A 20,570-nucleotide genomic window follows, 5' to 3' on the forward strand; every position below is an offset into this window, starting at 1 on the left:
ACATTTTGAAATTGAATAAAATAATAATAATCCTTGCATTTGATATAGCGCCTTAATATGTCTTCTAGACATCTCAAAGTGCTTCATAGAATATACTGTCAAGTGAATTGACTGTATCTTTTGTGGACGAAATGCAGCAGCCGTGGCTGGAATTTCAGATTAATTTTCGAATATTAACCACTATATGGTATTTGTTTCAGCATCCAGTACATTTTGCCCACAGTCATTGCACTTTAAGTATATCCTGTGAAGCGCTTTGAGATATCTCGAAGAAGTGATAAGCCGCTATTTCAAATGCAAGGATTATTATTATTATCATCTAGGTTGTTGTTGCTATTTCCACGCGTGTGAACTCTGACCAGGAATTAACATTATGGGATACTGTACAAAGATAGTTCGGGACATATGTGCAAGCGACCGCTTGTGGAAGGAAGGTGGAAGGAGAACTAGATGGATCTTGGTCTTTTTTCCGTCTAGCATTTCTTATGTTCTTATGATCAGCGTGGTTCAAATGTTTACATTTTGTGTTCTATTTATACTACATATTGAGTGTCTTTTTTTGCTGCTTTCATGTTGTAAAAGGAGACAAAAGAAAGACAAAGTGCAGTACAAATCAGATTTCTACAGCGCTGTTTGATTCCAAGCCCCTAATGCAATGCGTCACACAAATGCACTGCCATGAAGTCTCGTTAATCGTTGTAGCTGATTATTGACAAGATGAAAGCATACTCCTTGGCTCCCATCAAAGTCTTCTTCTGTGGATCTAAACTCCTCAACCTCTGGGCTCTCCCTCAGACTCACTGAGCCAGTGTGCAATCTAGACGTCCTGTTCAACCCCCAGCTGTCCTTCCTCCTCCACATCTGGCCCTAACTAGGACTGCCTTCTTCCACCTCCGACACATTGCTCACCTCCGACCGTACCTTACCACAAATGCACCCAAAGCCCTCGTGCATGCGTTTGTCACCTCCCTCTTGGATTACTCAAACGCATTCCTCAACAGTCTCCCCAGCTTCACCATTCACAAGATGCAGCTCATTCAAAACTCTGCCGCCCGCATACTGACCCGGACCAAACTCCGTGACCACATCTCACCAGTTCTGGCCCAGGCTCCACTGGCTCCTCATCACCGAACGAATCGACTTCAAGATCCTCACACTCGTGTTCAAATCCATTCTGCTGAAAGCGCGACCTCCAATGGTGGGGAGAGGGTGCGAGGGACGAGCAGGAGGCCAGTACCAGTCAAGCGGAGATGCCGGGTGGTGGATTGGGGAGTGAGCAGGTTGGAGAGGTAGGGAGGTGCCAGGGAGTGAATGGATTTGAACACGAGAGTGAGGATCTTGAATTCGATCTGTTCGATGGAGCCTGGCCAGAACTGGTGAGATGTGGGTATGGAATTTGATTCAGGTCAGTTTGCGGGCAGCAGAGTTCTGAATGAGCTGGATCTTGTGAATGGCGGAGCTGGGGACACCGGCGAGAAGTGTGTTGGAGTAATCCAAGCGGGACGTGACAAATGGATGTACAAGGGTTTTGGCAGTATTTAGGGTAAGGTACGGTCGGAGACGGGCAATATGGCGGTGGGGGAAGAATGCAGTCCTGGTCAGGGACCTGGGAGAGGAAGGACAATTGGGGGTCAAACTCAATGCCTAGGTTGCACACTGCTTCGGTGCATCTGAGGGAGAACCCAGGGAGGTTAAGGAATTTAGAGGAGTGAGGTGTGGAATTTTAATTCCATACTGCACCAAACAATATCAAATCGCTTCAATAATTTATGTGATTGGCACAACTCCCAAAACAACTACACCCATCTGGTGTCAAAGCAAGGTTGATACATACAGTCTATGTATATTGCATGCCTAGGGCTTGCACTATTCATTTTTAGTCTCCCTCTTCAAGGTTCTCCACATCCCTATCTGATCCGTATCAGTAACTTTGCATGTTTCCAATAAAAATTTTAAATGAAAACTGGGTATGTTTGAGTGTTGTGCACTTTTTCTCTCTGGTGCTCTTGATCACGTCAACTGATATCCTAGAGACACACATTCCACAATCTTGTAGCACATTTACTGGGAATGATTTTTTAACCTTAAATGTTAAAAACCAAGTCAACTAATTGTGCTTGCGATTCTACTCAGTGTAAATGAAGTATGGACTCTCTTGGGAGCAGTGATACTCAACAAATCAGGGCAATATTTTGGCTAAATGTGACCTTAAGGTAGGGCATTTGATATACTGTATATTTAAGTCCTGTGTAAATCAGATTTCTACAGCTCTGTTTAATTCCAAGGCCCTAATGCACTGCCCTGGGCGGAGTGAAACCTTGGGCAAGTCTCTTTACTCCACACTCCTCTGTTTACCTAGCAGTAAGCGGGGATCTGGTAGTCGATTGGCAAATCTAATCGCTCCCCCCAAAAATGCAGTCATTCAATCCACGATTGTTTATGGGACACTGCTGTGCACAATTGGCTGCTGCTTTTTGCCAACAAAACACAGTCAATGCACTTTACAGTATATTCTGTGAAAGCGCTTTGAGAAGTCTCAACGATGTGATAAGGCGATGGGATAAGGATTAGAGATTGGGATCTCTGCAATCACTCTACCTCTGCGATCTCCTGCAGTTCTACTGCCTTCAGACATCTTTCTCTCTCGCCCCCCCCCCCGCCCCTTTGCATCTGCCTCCCAGCTTGGGGTCCTTATTGCCTGTTTTTAAAGCTCTTTGAGATGTTCTACTTACTTGAAAACTAATACCCAATGGCTACATTGCCGTTAATAGAGTAGAAATGGTTGTTGATTAGTTAGATTATATACTTTCATCACTATATTCCACTCAAATCAGCATTCTTAAACAAGAAGTTGAATACTTCTCTAGAAACTTGGTACTCCTGTTATATGCCTATCCATGTTAACTGCCACTTGATGTGGATTTCAGAGCAGTTGTTTGCTTAAAGGGTTTATAATGTTGATGTGAGTGTACTGTTCTGTTTAACTTTAACCATTGTGTTTGGAGTTTAATTTAAATACAGTGCTACACTTAATGTACCTACAATGCTGCATTTATTGTGAAACACTTTAGGCATACAGCCAGACTTGTGTTTTTTCTGAAGATTGTTGTGTGTGTCCAGAGCAATGTTTCAGGCTTTAATCAAAGGTTTAGAGCAGAGCGGACTGTCCACTGGAGTCATTCATTATGCTGGGGGAGGGGGAGCTGCAACAAATCATAGAATTATACAGCACAGAAGGTGGCCATTCGGCTGATGGTGTCTCTGCCGGCTCTTTGAAAAGAGCTTCCAAATCAATCCCACTCTCCCGTTCGCGCCCCATAGCCCTGCAAACTTGTCCTTCCCAAATAATTATCTACTTCTTTCTTAAAAGTTATTATCGATTCGGCTTCCACTACCCTTTTAGGCAATGCATTTCCAGATCCAAACAACTCACCATGTGAAATGTTTGCAAACCACGGACACTAATGAACTCGCTTCTCACTGCTTTTATCAGTCAACTCGACTCCAAGATTAATCTGACCAGGGGAATTTGGGATGGTAAACAAAAGCTACAACACATGGTTTCAGGAATATGAGTTTCTCTCTCCCAGTTTCCTGGTCAACAATTTCCCCAGACAAAATTGGTCATTTTTGGCTGCTTGTGGAAATTTGCTGTGCACAAATTGGCTGCCCTGTTCGCTCACCTACAGATAGTCACAACATCTCACAGGAGAAATTCTACGAAGTGCTTTTAAAGGGAAATTATTATAGCATTATCAGTGAGCATGAGCATGGTAGCATTTTAACTACATACTACACAACAGCCTTTGTGAATTAACGTTGGCTAAGTCCGTATGAAAGGACTTACTCTTCCTAATTCCTCTGATGTGTCAGATACAAGGCTCTGTGAAAACAGGCCACGGCAGTTGTCGAGATAGCAGCTTATTTCTGTCTATAGATGCTGATAAATGACGGCTGAGAATGCAGTGCAATTGCAGTGACCTGCAGCTGTTGCACGCCTGTAACTGCAATCTGGAGAGACACTGAGAAGATTGCTAATCAAAATACACTGCCTTTTTCCTTGCAAAATAAGAAATACAAGAACGCAAACGGTGGAATGAGCAAAAAGCCATTTGCCCATTAAGCCTGATCTGTTCATACTTATTATAATAATAATCCTTACATTTGATATAAGGCCTTATCACGTCATTGAGACAACAACAACAACAAGATTCCATTTATAAAGCGCCTTTCACGTCAGGAGGACGTCCCAAGGCGCTGCACAGTTGGGTCAGGACGTTGCAAAGCTCTTCACAGAATGTACTGTAAAGTGGATTGACTGTATATTTTATACATATTATTCAATGCTTGTTGTCCTCCAGCCTTTTTATTTCTATCTGACCTGTGACCTGTTCTCTTCTCCTGCCCCCCCCCACCAACAGCAGAGGATCCATGACTAGTGGAGTATTTTGTCTCTTTTTTGTTCTCTGTTCAAAGCATAGCTATGACTCTTTTCCGTTTACTTGAGTCAGTCCTGTAAGTCACCTGCCTGTGAAATAATTTTTAAAGATCCCAAGCTTTCTCCCTCTATCTCTTCCCCCCCCCCCCCCCAAGAGAACGAATATGTGGTTGTGCATGTCACTAGATGCTGTTTTGCAAGTGGTCACAGTGAAAGCTTTCTAACTTGGCTTCTACGGTGCTTTTCATTTAGGATCACATCTCAAAGCACTTGACTGAGACGGAGGCGAAACCTGAAGGGGTGGAGCAAGTTGGCCAAAGGTGTAGACCTTTTAGAAAGGTTTTGAAAATAATTAGGGAAAGGTAGAGAGCAATCCAGAGAACGAGGGCTCGTGGTCCAGGCCTCAAAGGTGGAGTAAATAAAGTGATTGGGGAATGAGACTACTGGAGATTTCAAAAGTGAAGCGAGGCAAGAGCAGGAAGTCAGAGCTGCAAGTGAATTCAACTATTTACTTTCAGGGTGGCAACCAGAGTGAGAGAAGAAAGTACTGGTTCAGGATTGATTTAGGAATCTGTTCTGAAAGGCTGAATCAAAAACGGACTATTTTCTTCAAATACAATAGAACACTAAATTCTTGTCCTTGCGTACATGCAGTGTAATAACGCTTGATCACTTGTTAAATATACATGGCGCCTCTATTTTGTACAGTGGTTCAGAAGTAAATTGTGCAATTCTAACGCCGCTATATTTTTGTTGACCTATTCAATGCCCAGGCCATTTGCTGTTTAAAAGTTGTGTCAGAATTTGTATTTGGCCCACTCTTTTGAATTTAAGTAAAATGTCTAAAAATGGAATATTCCATAATGATCCTTGCATTTGATATAGTGCCTTATCACATCTTCAAGATGTCTCAAAGCGCTTCACAGAATATACTGTAAAGTGAATTGACTACATTTTGTGGGCGAAACACAGCAGCCAATTGCGCACAGCAGTGCCCCACAAACAATCATTGATTGAGTGACCAAATTATTATTATTATTATTTTTGGAGGGTTTATTACCCCCAGAAAACCGATCCACCAATCGACTAACAACCAGGTTCCTACTTACTGCTAGGTAAACAGAGGCGTGTGGAGTGAGGAAACTTGCCTAAAGTTTCACCCTGCCCAGAATCGTGAGAATTTAATGAAGTAAATTGTGTGCAATTCCAATGTCAGTATATTTCTGTTGACCTATTCAATGCCCAGGCCATTTATAATTTGCAGAGGTGTCAGAATTTGTATTTGGTTCGCTCTTCTGAATTTCAGCTGAGAGACCTCTAAGTGAAATGCCTAAAAATTGAATATTCCATTCCCTTCAGTTATTTGGTACCGAAAGACTAAATCAGATATGAGATTGTAGGATTATTAAATAATCATAAAGAAACAGTCTGCCTATTAATTGTTCCAGTATCGTCATGCACACAGTACTATTGTCTGCATTTGAACTTGTGTATCACATAATACTTGCATTGCTTTCCCTTCATACATTCACTATTGTAAAAGTATGGAGAAAAAGAATTGAAATTTCAATTCCACTATTGAATTATCTGGCACCACTGGAAAGTCAGTTACAGTATCTGAAATATTGCCCAACTCTCACGTACTTTATGAAATCTAGATCATGTGAGTTTTTTTTGATCAGCTGGGTATTTGGCACACATGGAAACCATCGCTATTCTTAAACGTAACCAAACTAGGAATTCCAGGCAGGCGTTTTACACATGGAAATTCCTGTTTAGAATGGAATGCACACTCTGTCCCTGGAGGGATGTGTTCTTTTTTGCTAATTCCAGAGACGGAGGTACTATTACCAAATGCAAGGTTATGTATTTAAATAGAAATCAGAAAGGATTTTTTTTTGTGATTCTAGTCAAAATGTGTAAATTGAATGGAAAGATCTGATTAAATCTTAAAATCTGGGCAAATTGCTACAGGCAAGCACTGGCGTTACAGGAAAACAGTCAATCCTTAAGTAAGCATTGTGACATGTATATATATATTTTCATTCAAATAATGGAACTTATCTACCACTCAGTTTTGCTTTATAACCATGGGTTATAATCATAAATCTGTGGTTTATTCAGAATGTTGGATCCCATAAAACGAAGGCAGATTTGTGTACAATTGTAGTGAGAATCATCAAGGTTGAATTAATCTTAAAGTGGAATAGGCACCACTTGCCAAATTGTATTACAATAGGATTTTATTTTGTGTAAAACCTTTTTTTTCTTCATTTCACAGGTCCCATGATGTGGTGGTATTATTCAGAGCAAAGTAGTAATGATTAAATTGGACCATAGAAAATGAGGACTGGACTGGATGTGGGCTCTATCCTTTTTGGTTTTCACATAGCTTGTTCTGTTCCTGTGGATAAGAGAACTGGGATGCACTGTCTTCTGAAGAAAGTTATGGGCGCTGCTCAAAATTCCCTTGCTGTGTAATGTTTCAAGTTTTGTATCTACATCGAGGAAGTTGACCGTATTTGCTGCACAACAGTAGATCAGTGTTAGCTATGCAAAATATTACCAAGGTTTCTGGACATAAGTTATGCTTGTTTTCTTTGGCTTTCTGAAGCATAACCTTGCAGGATGATGCCTGTGTACAGAAGAGGTAGGAAACGACAGTTTGTACAATTGGTTGCCACTTGTTTTCTCTTCTCTCTCGTCCTGATCTACTGGGAACAACTGGATGCCAATGTGGTGAGCCACGTTAAGTCTTACTCGTACAGGTACCTTATCAATCAGTATGGATTTCTGAATGACAGCCTGACTCTCGACAGGGAAATAGCGGCTAACCTTTACGGCTTCCAATACTTAATGAACCACGAGGACAAATGTCACGGGCAGGAGGTTTTGCTTCTTCTGTTTGTGAAGAGCTCTCCTGAAAACCGGTTGAGGCGTGATTCTATCCGGGAGACTTGGGGGAATGAGTATTACATCTATTCTACCTTGAAAGCCACTATAAAAGTGATTTTTGTCTTGGGCGTGGACAAAAATGTTCATCGGAGGCATCTTACGCAGCAAGAATTAATGCTGGAGAACCGTCAATACGCGGACCTCATCCAGCAAGACTTCTATGATGACTTTCATAACCTGACCCTGAAGTTAATCTTCCAGTTCAAGTGGGCGAACACTTATTGCCAAAACGCCAAGTTTGTCATGTCATCGGATGATGATGTCTTTGTGCACACCCCGAATCTCGTGACCTACCTGCAGGAGCTGAACAGAAAGGGGATCTCTGATTTCTGGATAGGTCGAGTGCATCGAGGGGCTCCCCCTGTGAGGAGCAAGGCAAGCAAGTACTACGTGTCCTATGAAATGTACCAGTGGCCGGCTTATCCAGACTACACCGCAGGTGCCGCTTACGTGGTGTCCCAGGATGTGGCGGTGAAAATCTACGAGGCCTTAATGACGCTGAACAGCAGTCTTTATATAGATGACGTTTTTATGGGCATGTGTGCAAAGAAGATGGGAGTTTCACCACAATACCATGCCTTCTTTGCCGGAGAGGGAAAGGCCCCTTATCATCCTTGCATTTATGAGAAAATGATGACCTCACATGGCCACGTGAATGACATCCATCACTTGTGGCGAGAGGCCACAGACCCCAAAGTAAGCTATCTCACTACTGGAGTCTGGGGGAAGCTTTATTGTCGGCTGGTCAAAATATTTCTTCTCTGCAAACCCTACTATTTGGACACTTACCCCTGTGTTTCGGCCTTTTCCTAGTAACCTATATGAAGAATTCTGATAGCACTGATTTACCTTGTGTGTTTTTTGGGAGGGCAAGATACCAAAGTAGCGTCCCACAGTAAGTTAACGTTTGCAAGTACTCTTCTTAGACCTATGCTATTTTTTTTGCCCAACCTGATGTATAATTTATATTTTTAAAAACTCCCAATGTGTAGCCACTTGAGTGCTTACTGAGTTGAAAATGAATGGATGCAGGGATTCAATTCTCAGGCAGAGAGGAGGGTATGTGCCCTTGATTTTCTCAAGAGCCTGGTCCAAATCTGGTGGCAGCTTGTGCGAGGACAGCTCCAATACGTATCAGCTGGGTTCTCATAAGGAATGTCAGAAAGGTGGTGAAAATGGTGAGCAGCAAGAGCATCTAGGAAGGCTTGAGGGCATCTCAGGGCCATCATACCAGTCAGTCCCTGGTTATTCTGCCATGAAACATTTCATCACCCACTCTGCAAACTCTTGAAATTGTGCACAGGGCCTATTCACCGGAATTAGTTCACCTGGAATTGATTCCATTGACCAATTTTGACCCAAACTTGAGGCAAAGCTAGGGTCGTTCAGGTCGCATCTCGTGCCTAGCAATGTGTGCATTTATTCTGACATTTGTATCATTAACTCTTGCTCCCACGCACAACTGTAAAGTGCTTTTTATGGGAGTGAAACCCCTGCACAGGATTTGGTAATTTCCAGTCTATTCAGTACTCTTGGTGCTACACAGATTTCAGATGCAGTGACTAATAGTTGAAACTAAAATGGGAACCTATGAAATTAGTTTACAGGAGTGAGAAGTTTGTTGTTTTTTTTAAAAAAAAGTCCTCAAACTGAATAATGCATTGCCATCTGTTTACTTGTGTAAAATTTCAGTATAGTTTAGACTTTTTGAAAGGATAAATTCTATGGCGGATGTAGAAATGATGACTCCCGCACTCAGTTGTGGCTAGTGCATTTCATGTGTGCTAAGCTTTTCTATACATTACATTGTACATGCTATACAGTAGTTGCATTTAGAATGCAGTGTACTAATGATGCGACTAACTAGGTAGATAACCACACCTTCCACCTCGTTACCTCCCACTCCATCCTCTCTCTAGTTTATAACTTAGAGCTAGCAATTGGATAGTTAGCTGAGGTAGAAAGAGTTTGATGGTATAAGCTTAAAGCTAGTTTCTAACTTGAGGGAGGAGAAAGTGTGTGATCTTGGTTAACCTTTACTACAAATAACTACTGGATACTCCCCTTTTTTTTGTCTTGTTTCACATGATCAGGTTTTCGATGTTTGAAATCGGAGCCACTGTTGAAATTTGGGTGAATGTGGATTTATAGACCAATAATTAGCAGCTATGTTGCTATAAATTAGCTTCCACAATATATCTTCATCCAAATGAGCAAGGCAATTAATGCATGGTGAGGGGGAGAACAGGGAAAGAAAGGAGGGAGTAAACGGCAAGAACGCTCATCTCTGTGTGTCTTATCCAGTACCCCAACTGCTGAGAAGAGGGCATTTGAAGTGATGGGAAGCCTGGGGTGTTGGTTGTAAACATTTGGCCTGATGTAGAGGCAGCTGTAAATTGTCAACTTGATGTTTGGCTTTTCCATAAGTTTAGACGTTGAGGTACTCTGTCTTAATAATCCGTTACTTTAAAGAGAAGCTAATTTTTTAATGCATTGTACACATAATTTTCTTGATTATTCATGGTGAGCTGTATGGATGAAAGCTTTTCATTGATGGTTGATCAAAGCAAGTGTCTGTTAAAAGATCAAATGTTATATACTGGCCGATGATGAACCCAACTCCGTTTTGTACAGAAATGTAGAACTGAAAACCTGAGTGTTGCCTTCATATCTGCCAAATTGTACAATTGTGACCCATCAAACCTTCTGTTTGTTGTGAGCTCAGCTGTGGTGATGCCCATGTTAAACTCTCAGCCTTCACTAACATTTGGTTGCTTTGCATTTTGTTTGAAAGTTATCATTTTGCTCTGGATCTATTTATTACAGGCAATCTTGGCCACCTGACCCTGCGGCCAAACCTTGGTGATGAAGGACATTTTCTTTTTGAGTGGTCTTGTAAATAAAACCACAAACCTTCACTGCACAAACTCTTCCCTTTACCAGTCCATGTCTACAAATACACTTCAGCGTTTTTAGATAAATTTGTGAATTGTTTCTATAAAAGAACGTAACTTCTATTGGCAGGCTGAATCGGAACTGAAACTAATGGGTGGGCTTTTTTTTATATTTAACCTCCAGTGACGTATCAACACTTTTTCTTTGGAGGTAGGGGTGTTTACAAAGATGTTCTTTCATCTAGGGCCTCAGTTAGTATTCAGCCCAGACTAAGTAATGCGAACAGCATTCCTTTCCTGTTCAGGCATTGGGCACATTGAAAATTGGTTTGGGTAGACGAGAGAGAGAACAAGAGAGGGGCCCACATAGCACAAACTTAATTTTGCACCTGTTGCCATTCGCACTCCTGTGTCCACAGAGATGGCTAGTGTGGGAAGGGGAAATTCTCAATGTCTGGATGCACTTCTGAGATTGAGGTGATGTGAACAGGAGCTTTACTCCGCACTTGTCCGTGGCACACGTGATGTTAATGACCAGAAGTGGGAAAGCGTCCCATTACCTCAGCACTGACCTCTCAATCATTCTTTAAACTCCCTATAACAGGAACAGAAGTTGAAAGGAAACCACGGTTGTTTTTAATTCATTTTTAACGCACGTATTTTGATAATTTATTTTGGCTACAATAGATTTATTTTCCTGCACTGGACCGAATCAATCTGTTCAATGCATATCAACTAAACAGTTTGCCACATTTTCCAATATCCCAACATTAGCACATTCTAACGTGATTTTAGCAGTTTGATTTTTTTTTGTTCTGTATTCACCAATATACATTTTATTGGGTTACTTTTTTTCTCTCTCCCTTACGTGCAGAAACTGTTGACCAAAGTTAGAAAGCTGTTCCAGCAAAAACAAATACCAAAGCCATGGGCAATCTGAAACGGATACACAAAATACCAACACCTGAAAAACACTCCCAATAGTTCAGAACAATCTGTCGCTCTTCAAATAGCAATCCAGCAAATCTATAACAATGGGATGATGAGCGGGATGTTTCTGAACACAGTTTGTTGCTGCCGATCGCCAGAGAGCAGAGATTCACTGCTAATGAGAGAATACCGGCCCAACTTGGCCCATGTTGTGCAAGTGGCCTCGGGACCCGTTTCTCTGCACTTGGCAATGCACCTTTGGGTTCAACCATTGTGCCAAAGTTGTGGGGTGCCCCCCCACCCCCCCAACCAGTCACAAACTTGTTGACTGAAACTCCAAAAAATGGTGAAACGTCTCAATTTTGACCCCTCCTCCCCCACTCCCACTATACACATATATATATTATATACTTAACTACTGTAGATAGCTTATTTCTGGTGAATGACCATTATGTGTGACACTAGAATCCGGTAGCATTCTGCACAAATGCGGAAACGCTGGCTATAATATATCAATCGATACAGCACCTACCTCGTCCTACCTTTTTATTCGGTGGGTAGTTTTAAGTGCTTCAGGTCAGTGAATTGGAAATAGTTTAACGGTGTTCTGATTTTTACAGCCAAAGTATCTTCTACAAACCAAACCAGCACAAAAACAGGTCTGAAATGCAGTGGCACAATTATAGGCAGTGACCTTTTGAAAATGTGAATTTGACTTAATCTCTATGGAATTTTAGTGAGGAACTTCCAGGAACAAATTGTAACCTGCTTCCAGGTTTCTTTGAATTGAAATGAAAGAGGTTGAAGTTATTTTTGGTACATATATATATATATATATATACACATTATGCAGTATGTGTGTGTGTATATATATGTGTGTGTGTGTGTGTTATGCGTGTATTTCCAGCCTATTGCTTATTTTGCACCTGTTATTTTCTAGCTCACTAGAAAATTTATTTTTATATGTTGTGATGTTTTGAAATGTGAATTTTTTTCCCCCGTTTTTAAAATAAAATTAAAAAGTACTGCTATCATTGTTTTTCTCCTCTGGGGTAAATGTGAGTGTTGGGAATGGGTAACTAGAGTATATCTTACAAGATAATAATAATCCTTGCATTTGATATAGCATCTTATCACGTATTTGAGATGTCTCAAAGCATTTCACACAATATACTGAAAAGTGAATTGACTGTATATTTTGCGGGCAAAACGCAGCAGCCAATTGCGCACAGCAGTGTCCCACAAACAGTCGTGGATTAAGTGACCAATTTGAAGGATATTTTTTTGAAGGCATTACCCCCAGAAAAGCGATCTACCAATCAACTAACAACCGGGTTCCTACTTACTGCTAGGTAAACAGAGGCGTGTGGGGTATGGAAACGTGCCCAACATTTTACCCTGCCGGGAATCGAACCCGGATCTCTTGCTTGCGAGACAAGTGCTCTAACTGCTGAGCTGCAGGACTTCAAGATCTGAATACAGGTTCTTTCGAGCGGTTTGATTCTATGATTGCCTTGATCAGTTAGGGATGTACGTTTTCAATTCACCAGCTGCACAGCAGCATCTTTCACTTTGAAGAACATCTCAAAGCGCTTTAGAACGATGGAACAGAAGACCGAGCTGGGCTTGGGGGTGGGCAGGAAGTAGCTAAAGATGAGGTTAAATTTTAACAGGGGACTGGGACTGATTGGATAGCTCTTCCAAAGATGGGCTGAATGGCCTCCTTCTGTGCTGTAAAATTTTATGATTCTAAGCCATTGCAAACAGCTAAAATGTTGGGCTGCTTCATGCTGGTTAACCCAAGCAGCCACAAGAGTACAGGTTGTGGTATACAATAGACCTTTGTTTTGATGGTAAGGGTCATAAGCATTGGTGTCATATAGCACATCCTTCACTCCCTGTTCTTGGCAGTAGTTATGACTACACTATAACAATACTTGCATTTGATGTCGCACCTTTCAAGTCCTGAGGGTGTCTCAAAGCCCTTCTTCACATGTACCTTGTGTAGGCAAACATTGGAGCTAGCTTATGCACAGCAATGTCTCACAAACAGCCATGAAGTGAATAATTTTATTCGGGAGTCGGGGTGGGGCTTGGCAAGTACACAGGTCATGGGATCTTTGACATCCAGCTCAACAGATTGATGGGTTTAATGTGTCAATGGAAGGACTCACTTCATCTCTGCCAGTGCAGCACACACTCTAGCTTTGCTGTGCCAGCTGACATTGTACAAGCTCAGAGTCCCCACATGCAGCTTGAACCCACAACCTTTGCCTCTCAGGTATACTTACTATCAATTTGAGCTTAGCTTAAAATGATTCACAAATTCAAAGTACTATTGAGCTGTTTTTAAAATCTTAAGTGAGCAAGCCCTTAAACAAAGCTTACTCTGTGCTGCTCTGCCCAGTGTACATTCAGGTTGTTCATCAAAGGCAGATTTGTGTACAGTTTATTTATTTTTAAGTTAGTTGACCATATTTGCAAAGCCTCTCATTTCTATTTCGATGCAGTAACAGCACACTATCTGTTGATGGGAAGCTTTCAGAATTCCTCGGTTACATTAATACACGCTTTAAAAATCGTTATCATCACCTTCCTCAAATCATTAGACTGCAACTGTAGCCAGAAAATATACAAACATCCTTCCCCTTAAATAGTAAGTAGAGGTTACAAGACATCCTGGAGAATGGTGGCGATCTCTGGTTTAAATTGCTGACCTACCCCACTGAATCCATCCATCATAATGCAGCTGACTCTGTTTTAATGGTGAATTTCGTCCATAAACTCAGAGCCTGTGTTATCTCAGGACGCTCTTAAAAATGGCTACCACTGCCCACCACCCCCAGTTCACTGCCGTCAATTCTGATAAGCCTTGGATTATTCTGTCATAATAATCGTGATCTATGCAACAGTTAGCTCTAGAGTGAATTTGTGTTCTAAGTCCAAGTAGACCTACCCCACACCGAAGCACGTGATAACAGGGTCAACTATGCTCTGAAGAGGTTTGTTATTCAGTCATTAAATCACCGACATAAGTGAACCAGTGTCTTACCTTCTGCGGGTCGGTAGATTCTCTTCGCTTTCAACTGCGACTTGGATGTGACTGGACCCTCCCTGGCTGGCTTCATGCATCACTTCAATCTGTTGCAGAGAAAAGTTCACAATCTCATAAGTCTGCCTCAACTATCTTAACAAATAATCCCTGCATTTGATATAGCACCTTATCATGTCTTCGATACATCTCAAAGCGCTTCACAGAATATAATGTAAAGTGAATTGACTGTATATCCTATGGGTGAAACACTTGTACTGAGGAGTTTTAGACTTGCTGGGTGAGGACAATGCTCAAAGGTAATGGGGAACAAATGGGTATGGGGGAAGAGGGGGAGGAAGCGATTAAGTATAAACACCGGCATGGACTCATTGAGTCAAATTAGTTTTCCAAGCTGTAACGCTCAGTTTTGAGTCTGAAGAAGAATCACTATAAGAACTGCACCTTTGTAGCATAAAACTGGGAAAATTTACATTTTAATGAGCATTTTACTTATTTGTTGGTGTCCGTTACAGCAATTGAAAACAACAATAAATTACAATTGTACAGAGTCTTTCACGTTGGGAGGACTTCCCAAAGCACAGGACAGTCAAGGACGTGCACTCAAACTGGGGGTTGGGCTCAGGAAGATAGGGGTAGGAGGGTGACCAAAGGTGCGTTTGAAGATGGAAGTCTTGAGACGGGCCTTGAAGGAGTCAAGGAAGAGGGTGAGACGAAGGAGTGGGATGTGGGATGGAATTCCAAAGGTTGTGGGCAGAAAGGCTGAAGGCCCGACTGCCAAATGGTATGGTGGGTAGGGTAGAGGACCTGGAGCAGGCCAGAATCCTGGTCATTTCTGGAAAAGGTCAAGTCCCCAATCTTCCAATCTCTTCTCCCCCACACCCCACCCCTCTGTATTTTCATTGCAATTTTCTACAATCAAAACACTCTCCGACTCCACAACCTTTGTACCTCAGAACAAAATTGTGCCTTTTTTTTATAACTTGCTTCAGTCAAGCTAATAAAAAATGTCTTGGGTAAAATTTATTTTCAAAGACTTCCTTCCCTTTGCTCTCAAGCGAGTCAATCTCAGTTAATGTAAAATCGCTATTTACACTAACATAGAATAATAACGAGCCTTTCATGTCGGGAAGACGTGCCAAGGCGCTGGACAGTCAGGGATTTGGACCCGAACTGGGGGTTGGGATCAGGAGTGGTGGAGGGCAAGGAGGGTAGAGGTAAGAGGGTGTTTTAGAACATCCCACATGTTATTGGGTGCGAGTCAAAAATAGCAGTAATATGTTAATTTATTATCTCTTAGAGTATTATCCTCGCCCCCAATACATTACTCAGATAGGCGAGTCAGGCAGAGAGCAAACCACACTATCTCCGGATGGACTCCAAGGTCAAGTAAGCTAATAACAGGACCACAAAAGGAACTGACAGTGCCAAAGAAAGGGGAAGTGAAGTGCTGTGCCATCGAGATAAATCACATTGGTTTTATTTAAAACGGCTGCGCAGCAACAAGATCTTGAACAAACGTTTAGAGAGCATCAAAAGGGAAAAACGCACAGGAAAAAGGGGCAACACTTATGCAATATGCTGTTATCACTATAAAGTCCTGTAGCTCAGCGGTGAGAGCACTCGCTTTGCAAATGAGAGACCTGGGTTTGATTCCCAGTGGGGCGTAACCTTGGGCATGTTTCCTTACTCCACACGCCTGATAGTAATCCCTCAAGAAAAAATAAATAATGAATTGGTCGTTTCAATCCACGACTGTTTGTGGGACACTTGAGACGCTGCCGCATTTCGCCCACAAATATACAGTTAATTCACTTTACAGTCTATTCTGTGAAGCGCTTTGAGACGTCTAGAAGACATGAAATGCGCTATATAAAATGCAAGGATTATTATTATTATAAAGGATGAGTCCGGACTAGATTTGTCACAGAAATAGCAGCTCGAGGGAGAGAGAGAGGGAAAGCAGCTCTGAGTGGCATGTCAGGCTACTGTCTAGGCTCAAGAACCAGGTAATATGGTTTTGATTCTGTAAATTTTTGCTTAAGATACATGTTGTATTAATGATCCTGCTTATGTTACAATAAACCTTGATTACATTGGGGTTGTCAGGTCGTTCGTTGATTACGATATTTGAATCAGGGAAGCCTCCTCAAATACTAACAGGTGGCCAAATGCTCAGTCGAAGAGGAGGGTCTTGAGGCGTGTTTTATAGGAGGCAAGGGAGGGAGCAAGACCAAGGGACTGCTGGACGGAGTTCCACCAAGTGTGGGGGCAGAGGAGCTGAAGGCCCTACAGCAACCAGCAGTTTGCTCTACGCTAACAAGTTTCACTTTGAGCAAGGCTGGGATCAAAATAGCTGTAGCTCCTGGTGACCCCTTAGGAATCTGCCTTTGGGCATCCCTGTCCCGCGACGCTGATTTGAATCGCCATAGAGCAGAGGAATGGCTATCAGATATCCGATCAAAGCAACGTATCCACTTGATGCTATCTTTCTTTCTGTCCTTCTTTGAATCCTGCCTGAAAACCTATCTCTTTGACCGTGTCACCTCCCCTTTGCTTGGCGTCCAACCCCATGTTTGTGAAGCGCTCCAAGACTATATATAGTCACGTTATTGTAGAGACAATGTAAAACTTTCCAAAGGTATTGTTCAAGGTAAGTGAGCACTGACTGATGGTCTTACCTTTAAGTTTAAATTGTTTCCTTTGGGTTTTTTTGCGTTTCTTTTCTTTGCTAACTCTGTCTCGGCAGGAGGCTTTGAGATGACAATATTTTCTGAATGCCTTCGATTAGGAGCTGTAAAATAATAAACCGTGCGATGAACATTAACTGCCTGTAAAAGTGAAATTACATTAGTTATTGTAGAAGTACATAAAAAATGTGTTTTTTAAAAAATCTTTAGTAGTTTTTATTCATCGTTGACACTTCCATTTACATAGCAAATACTGACATTACCATTTAGTCTGAGAATTTGTAAATGATGTGCATATGTATGTGCAAGCGATTGCCAGGATGGTGGAAGGTGAACTAGATGGATCTTAGTCTTCTTTCCCCAAGCAATTTCTTATTTTCTTATGAAGGTAATAATAATAATCATCCTGCATTTGGTATTGCGCATTAACACGTCGTTGAGATGTCTCAAAAGCTCTTCACAGGATGTACAATAAAATGAATTGACTGTATTTTGTGGGCAAACAGTGCAGGAAATATTTTTTAAATTCACAGCAGCTAAAGGAAGCAGAGTCTTAAGTTTTTTAATATGATATGGCGTGATAAGTAATAATAATACTTGTATTTTGATACAGCATCTCATCACATCGTTGTGATGTCTCAAAGCGCTTCACACCGGTGTGTTTTGGAGGCGAACGCAGCAGCCAATTTTCAGCACAGCAACAAACAGCCATTCAGTGAATGACCAGTTGTATCTGGGGGAATTGATGGCCAGAACACCAGGAGAGAGAAACTCTTTTCAAATAGTGCCATGGGATCTTTAACACCTCGCTCCCCCAGCACTGAACTGCAATATCATTCACACTCAAGTCTAATCAAATGCTAGGATTATTATTATAGTCATAAGGCAATTTGGAGGTAACATTCTGTGTGTGTGAGTGTGTGTATTTTGCAGACTATAAATAGTTTGATTAAACTTTTGTAAAACTCGTGATCCTCTTTATGTTTTTTTAAAACACACACACACACACAGATTGTGCAAATAGTTGCTCCAAGACTGAGGCTGTTTTCATCCAGATCAGAGTGAGGGGCTGGCTGGGGAACACAAGCAGTAGTGTCCTGACAGCAGTTGCTGAGCTGGGAGAAACAGCACATGATTCAGGCCATCAGAAGCATAAGCAAAGCATCCACTTAGAAACAAAGGGGAAATGGAAAAGAATGTTGAATTAGTCAGCGTGATCCGGCCTGTTCCAATTCCCCCGGGCACCGCCTCATCATCGGCAGTCGGACCTTAAGCCTCTCTGCCTCTGCCCTTTGGAACTCCATCCCACAGTCCCTTCACCTTGCTCCCTCCCTTGCCTCCTTCAAGGCCCGTCTCAAGACCTTCTTCTTCGACCGTGACTTCGGCCACACAACCTCTGCCCCTCCACTCCTGCTGATCCCAACCTCCTGCTCAGGTCCAATTCCCTGACTGTTCAGCGCCTTGGGATATTCTCTCGATGTGAAAGGTGCTGTGTAAATGTAATTTGCTGTTGCTGATTGCACTGGGTGTTTGGCAAATGTTTATTTGTATATTTTAATATGTATATAAATATATATATATATATATATATTGGCTTTTGCCTACTTTGTTAGAAACAAGACGGCTTTCAGCTCCTTGGGTTTGTTCTGCCATTAGAACCCCTTTTCCAGTCCTTTTCTCCATATCTCTCAATTTACCCCTTCCCCGGTTATCCCTCATTCAGTCTCTGGGGAGAAATTCCACCCAGGTGTCGATTTACTCTGATTACTGCAATTACTGCTAGGTAAACACAGGAGTGTGGAGTAAAGAAACTTCCCTAACATTTTTCCCTGCCAGTAATACAACCCAGGTCTCTTGCTTGCAAGGCGATTGCACTGAGCTATAAACTTCCTGTTCTGATCTCATGGTCTAAATCCGGTCTCCAGCTGGCATATAACTGCATTTTACAGGAAAAACTCCTGTGAGAGGTGTGATGAGGTGCAGTATCAAATTATTATTATGGAGTGCTGTAACTTAGTGGTTAGAGCACTCGCCTTGCAAGCGAGAGGACCTGGGTTTGATTCCCTGGCAGTGCAAAATGTTGAGCAAGTTTCCTAGCAATAAGTTGTTAGTAGGTTGGCAGATTGCTTTTCCGGGGGTAATAATCCCTTCAAAAATAATAATAATAATTTGGTCACTCAATCCACAACTGTTTGTGGGACGCTGCTGTGTGCAATTGGCTGCCACGTTTCTTTCACAAAATATTCAGTCAATTCACTTTACAGTATATTCTGTGAAGCGCTTTGAGACGTATTGAAGACGTGATAAGACGCTATATCAAATGCAAGGATTATTATTCTATTATTAAATGCAATATTAGATAACTTTCAATGCCTCTCAAATTAATGACGAGCATTATACAAATAACAGTTTGAGTCAACAATAAAAGCAAACTTGATACAGATTGACTCATATTCCTATAGTGGAAGTACAAGACAAGTATGAATGGGATTTGTTGGTTGCTATGGTTAGTAATACTAATCTAATATCTGTGTGGACATCTGACCAGATCGTTCAATGTGAAAATTTGCTCCTGGAACAATTTATTTGTCCCATGGCATTCTCAAACCAATTTATACTCAGCTCGCGATGTTAAACTCGGGGCCGTGGATTAAAGCCAACTGTCGGAATGTACCCGTTTGCTTCTCCTTGTGTAACTCCCTTTGAACAGCCTTCCCGCACTCAAATCCATGTTTATATCTGGAATGAACTGCAAAATTGATAAGAAACGCTTTCTTGTTTCAGTTGCTTGGCTATCATGTGATTGCAACATCCCACAGGCAGAAACATCACTGTCAGCCTTGATTTACACTGGTTATCTGAATACACACCAAATCCACAAACTATACAGTCAATTCACTTTGCAGTATAGTCTGTGACACACTTTGAGACGTCTCAACATAAAGCGGTATGTCAAATGCAAGGGATTATTACCCCAGAAAGCGATCCGCCAATCGACTAACAATTGGGTTCCTACTTACTGTTAGGTATACTGTATTTACCTCCTGTTCTGGAACTCCCTGGATACTTTGAATTAGCCTGTGTGTGCGTGCGTGCGCGTGCGCCTGTGCATCTGCGTACAAGTCTACACGCGCATCTGCGTGCGCGTGTTTGTGTGCACGTGTCTGTGTGTGTGCATGTTTGTGTCTGTGCGTTTGTGTCTGTGTGTGTGCGCGCGCGTCTATGTGCGCATCTCTCTCTGTCCCTTTTAAGTAATCCAATCAATCCAAGCGGCACGGGGTTCTCAGGTGGTGCAGCCACAATCTCTGCCACACGTCCTAAAGGAAAGGCCTTGGTGTCTGGATTGGCTGTTGTGTGACTTACCGGGGCCTGGCATTCTGGCTGAATTGGAGACTGTGTGACTTACCGAGGCTTGGTGCTCTGGCTGGTTTGGGCGAGGACCTCTTTGGAGATGACTCTGGTCGGGGGGCGACGGGTTGAACTGGGCGGGTCTGTTTGGCCGCCAACTTCTTCAAACTAATTTGACGTTTCTCGATCATTTCTTGGATGTCTTCGAGCTTCTGAAGACCTCTCTGGACGTTGGCCTGAAGCAGAGATTGGGGATAATTTCA

General features: G+C 42.1%; 2 protein-coding genes across 8 annotated transcripts in view; one reads left to right on the forward strand and one right to left on the reverse strand.

Moving 5' to 3' along the window:
• The window catches only part of b3gnt5a (UDP-GlcNAc:betaGal beta-1,3-N-acetylglucosaminyltransferase 5a), a 28,650-nt gene extending 16,406 nt beyond the window's left edge, over positions 1 to 12,244 (forward strand). For 3 of the 4 annotated variants that reach the window (XM_042339222.1, XM_007911818.2, XM_007911820.2), the window contains exon 2: positions 6,720 to 12,244. In XM_042339222.1, coding sequence (XP_042195156.1) covers positions 7,067 to 8,206 — 1,140 coding nt within the window. In that variant the 5' untranslated portion in view covers positions 6,720 to 7,066 and the 3' untranslated portion in view covers positions 8,207 to 12,244. Of the gene's footprint in view, positions 1 to 4,732; positions 4,759 to 6,719 lie in introns of those variants that run through there. The other variant, XM_042339223.1, reaches the window with a different exon arrangement.
• Positions 1 to 20,570, reverse strand: part of mcf2l2 (MCF.2 cell line derived transforming sequence-like 2) — a 112,251-nt gene that overhangs the window by 59,523 nt on the left and 32,158 nt on the right. For all 4 annotated transcript variants that reach the window (XM_042339215.1, XM_042339214.1, XM_042339213.1 and 1 more), the window contains exons 13-15: positions 20,366 to 20,543; positions 16,951 to 17,063; positions 14,270 to 14,358 (exon numbers count right to left, since the gene is read on the reverse strand). In XM_042339215.1, coding sequence (XP_042195149.1) covers positions 14,270 to 14,358; positions 16,951 to 17,063; positions 20,366 to 20,543 — 380 coding nt within the window. The remainder of the gene's footprint in view (positions 1 to 14,269; positions 14,359 to 16,950; positions 17,064 to 20,365; positions 20,544 to 20,570) is intronic.

This window comes from Callorhinchus milii, unplaced genomic scaffold, assembly GCF_018977255.1.
Source record: "Callorhinchus milii isolate IMCB2004 unplaced genomic scaffold, IMCB_Cmil_1.0 Scaffold11, whole genome shotgun sequence".
Lineage (NCBI taxonomy): Eukaryota > Metazoa > Chordata > Chondrichthyes > Chimaeriformes > Callorhinchidae > Callorhinchus > Callorhinchus milii.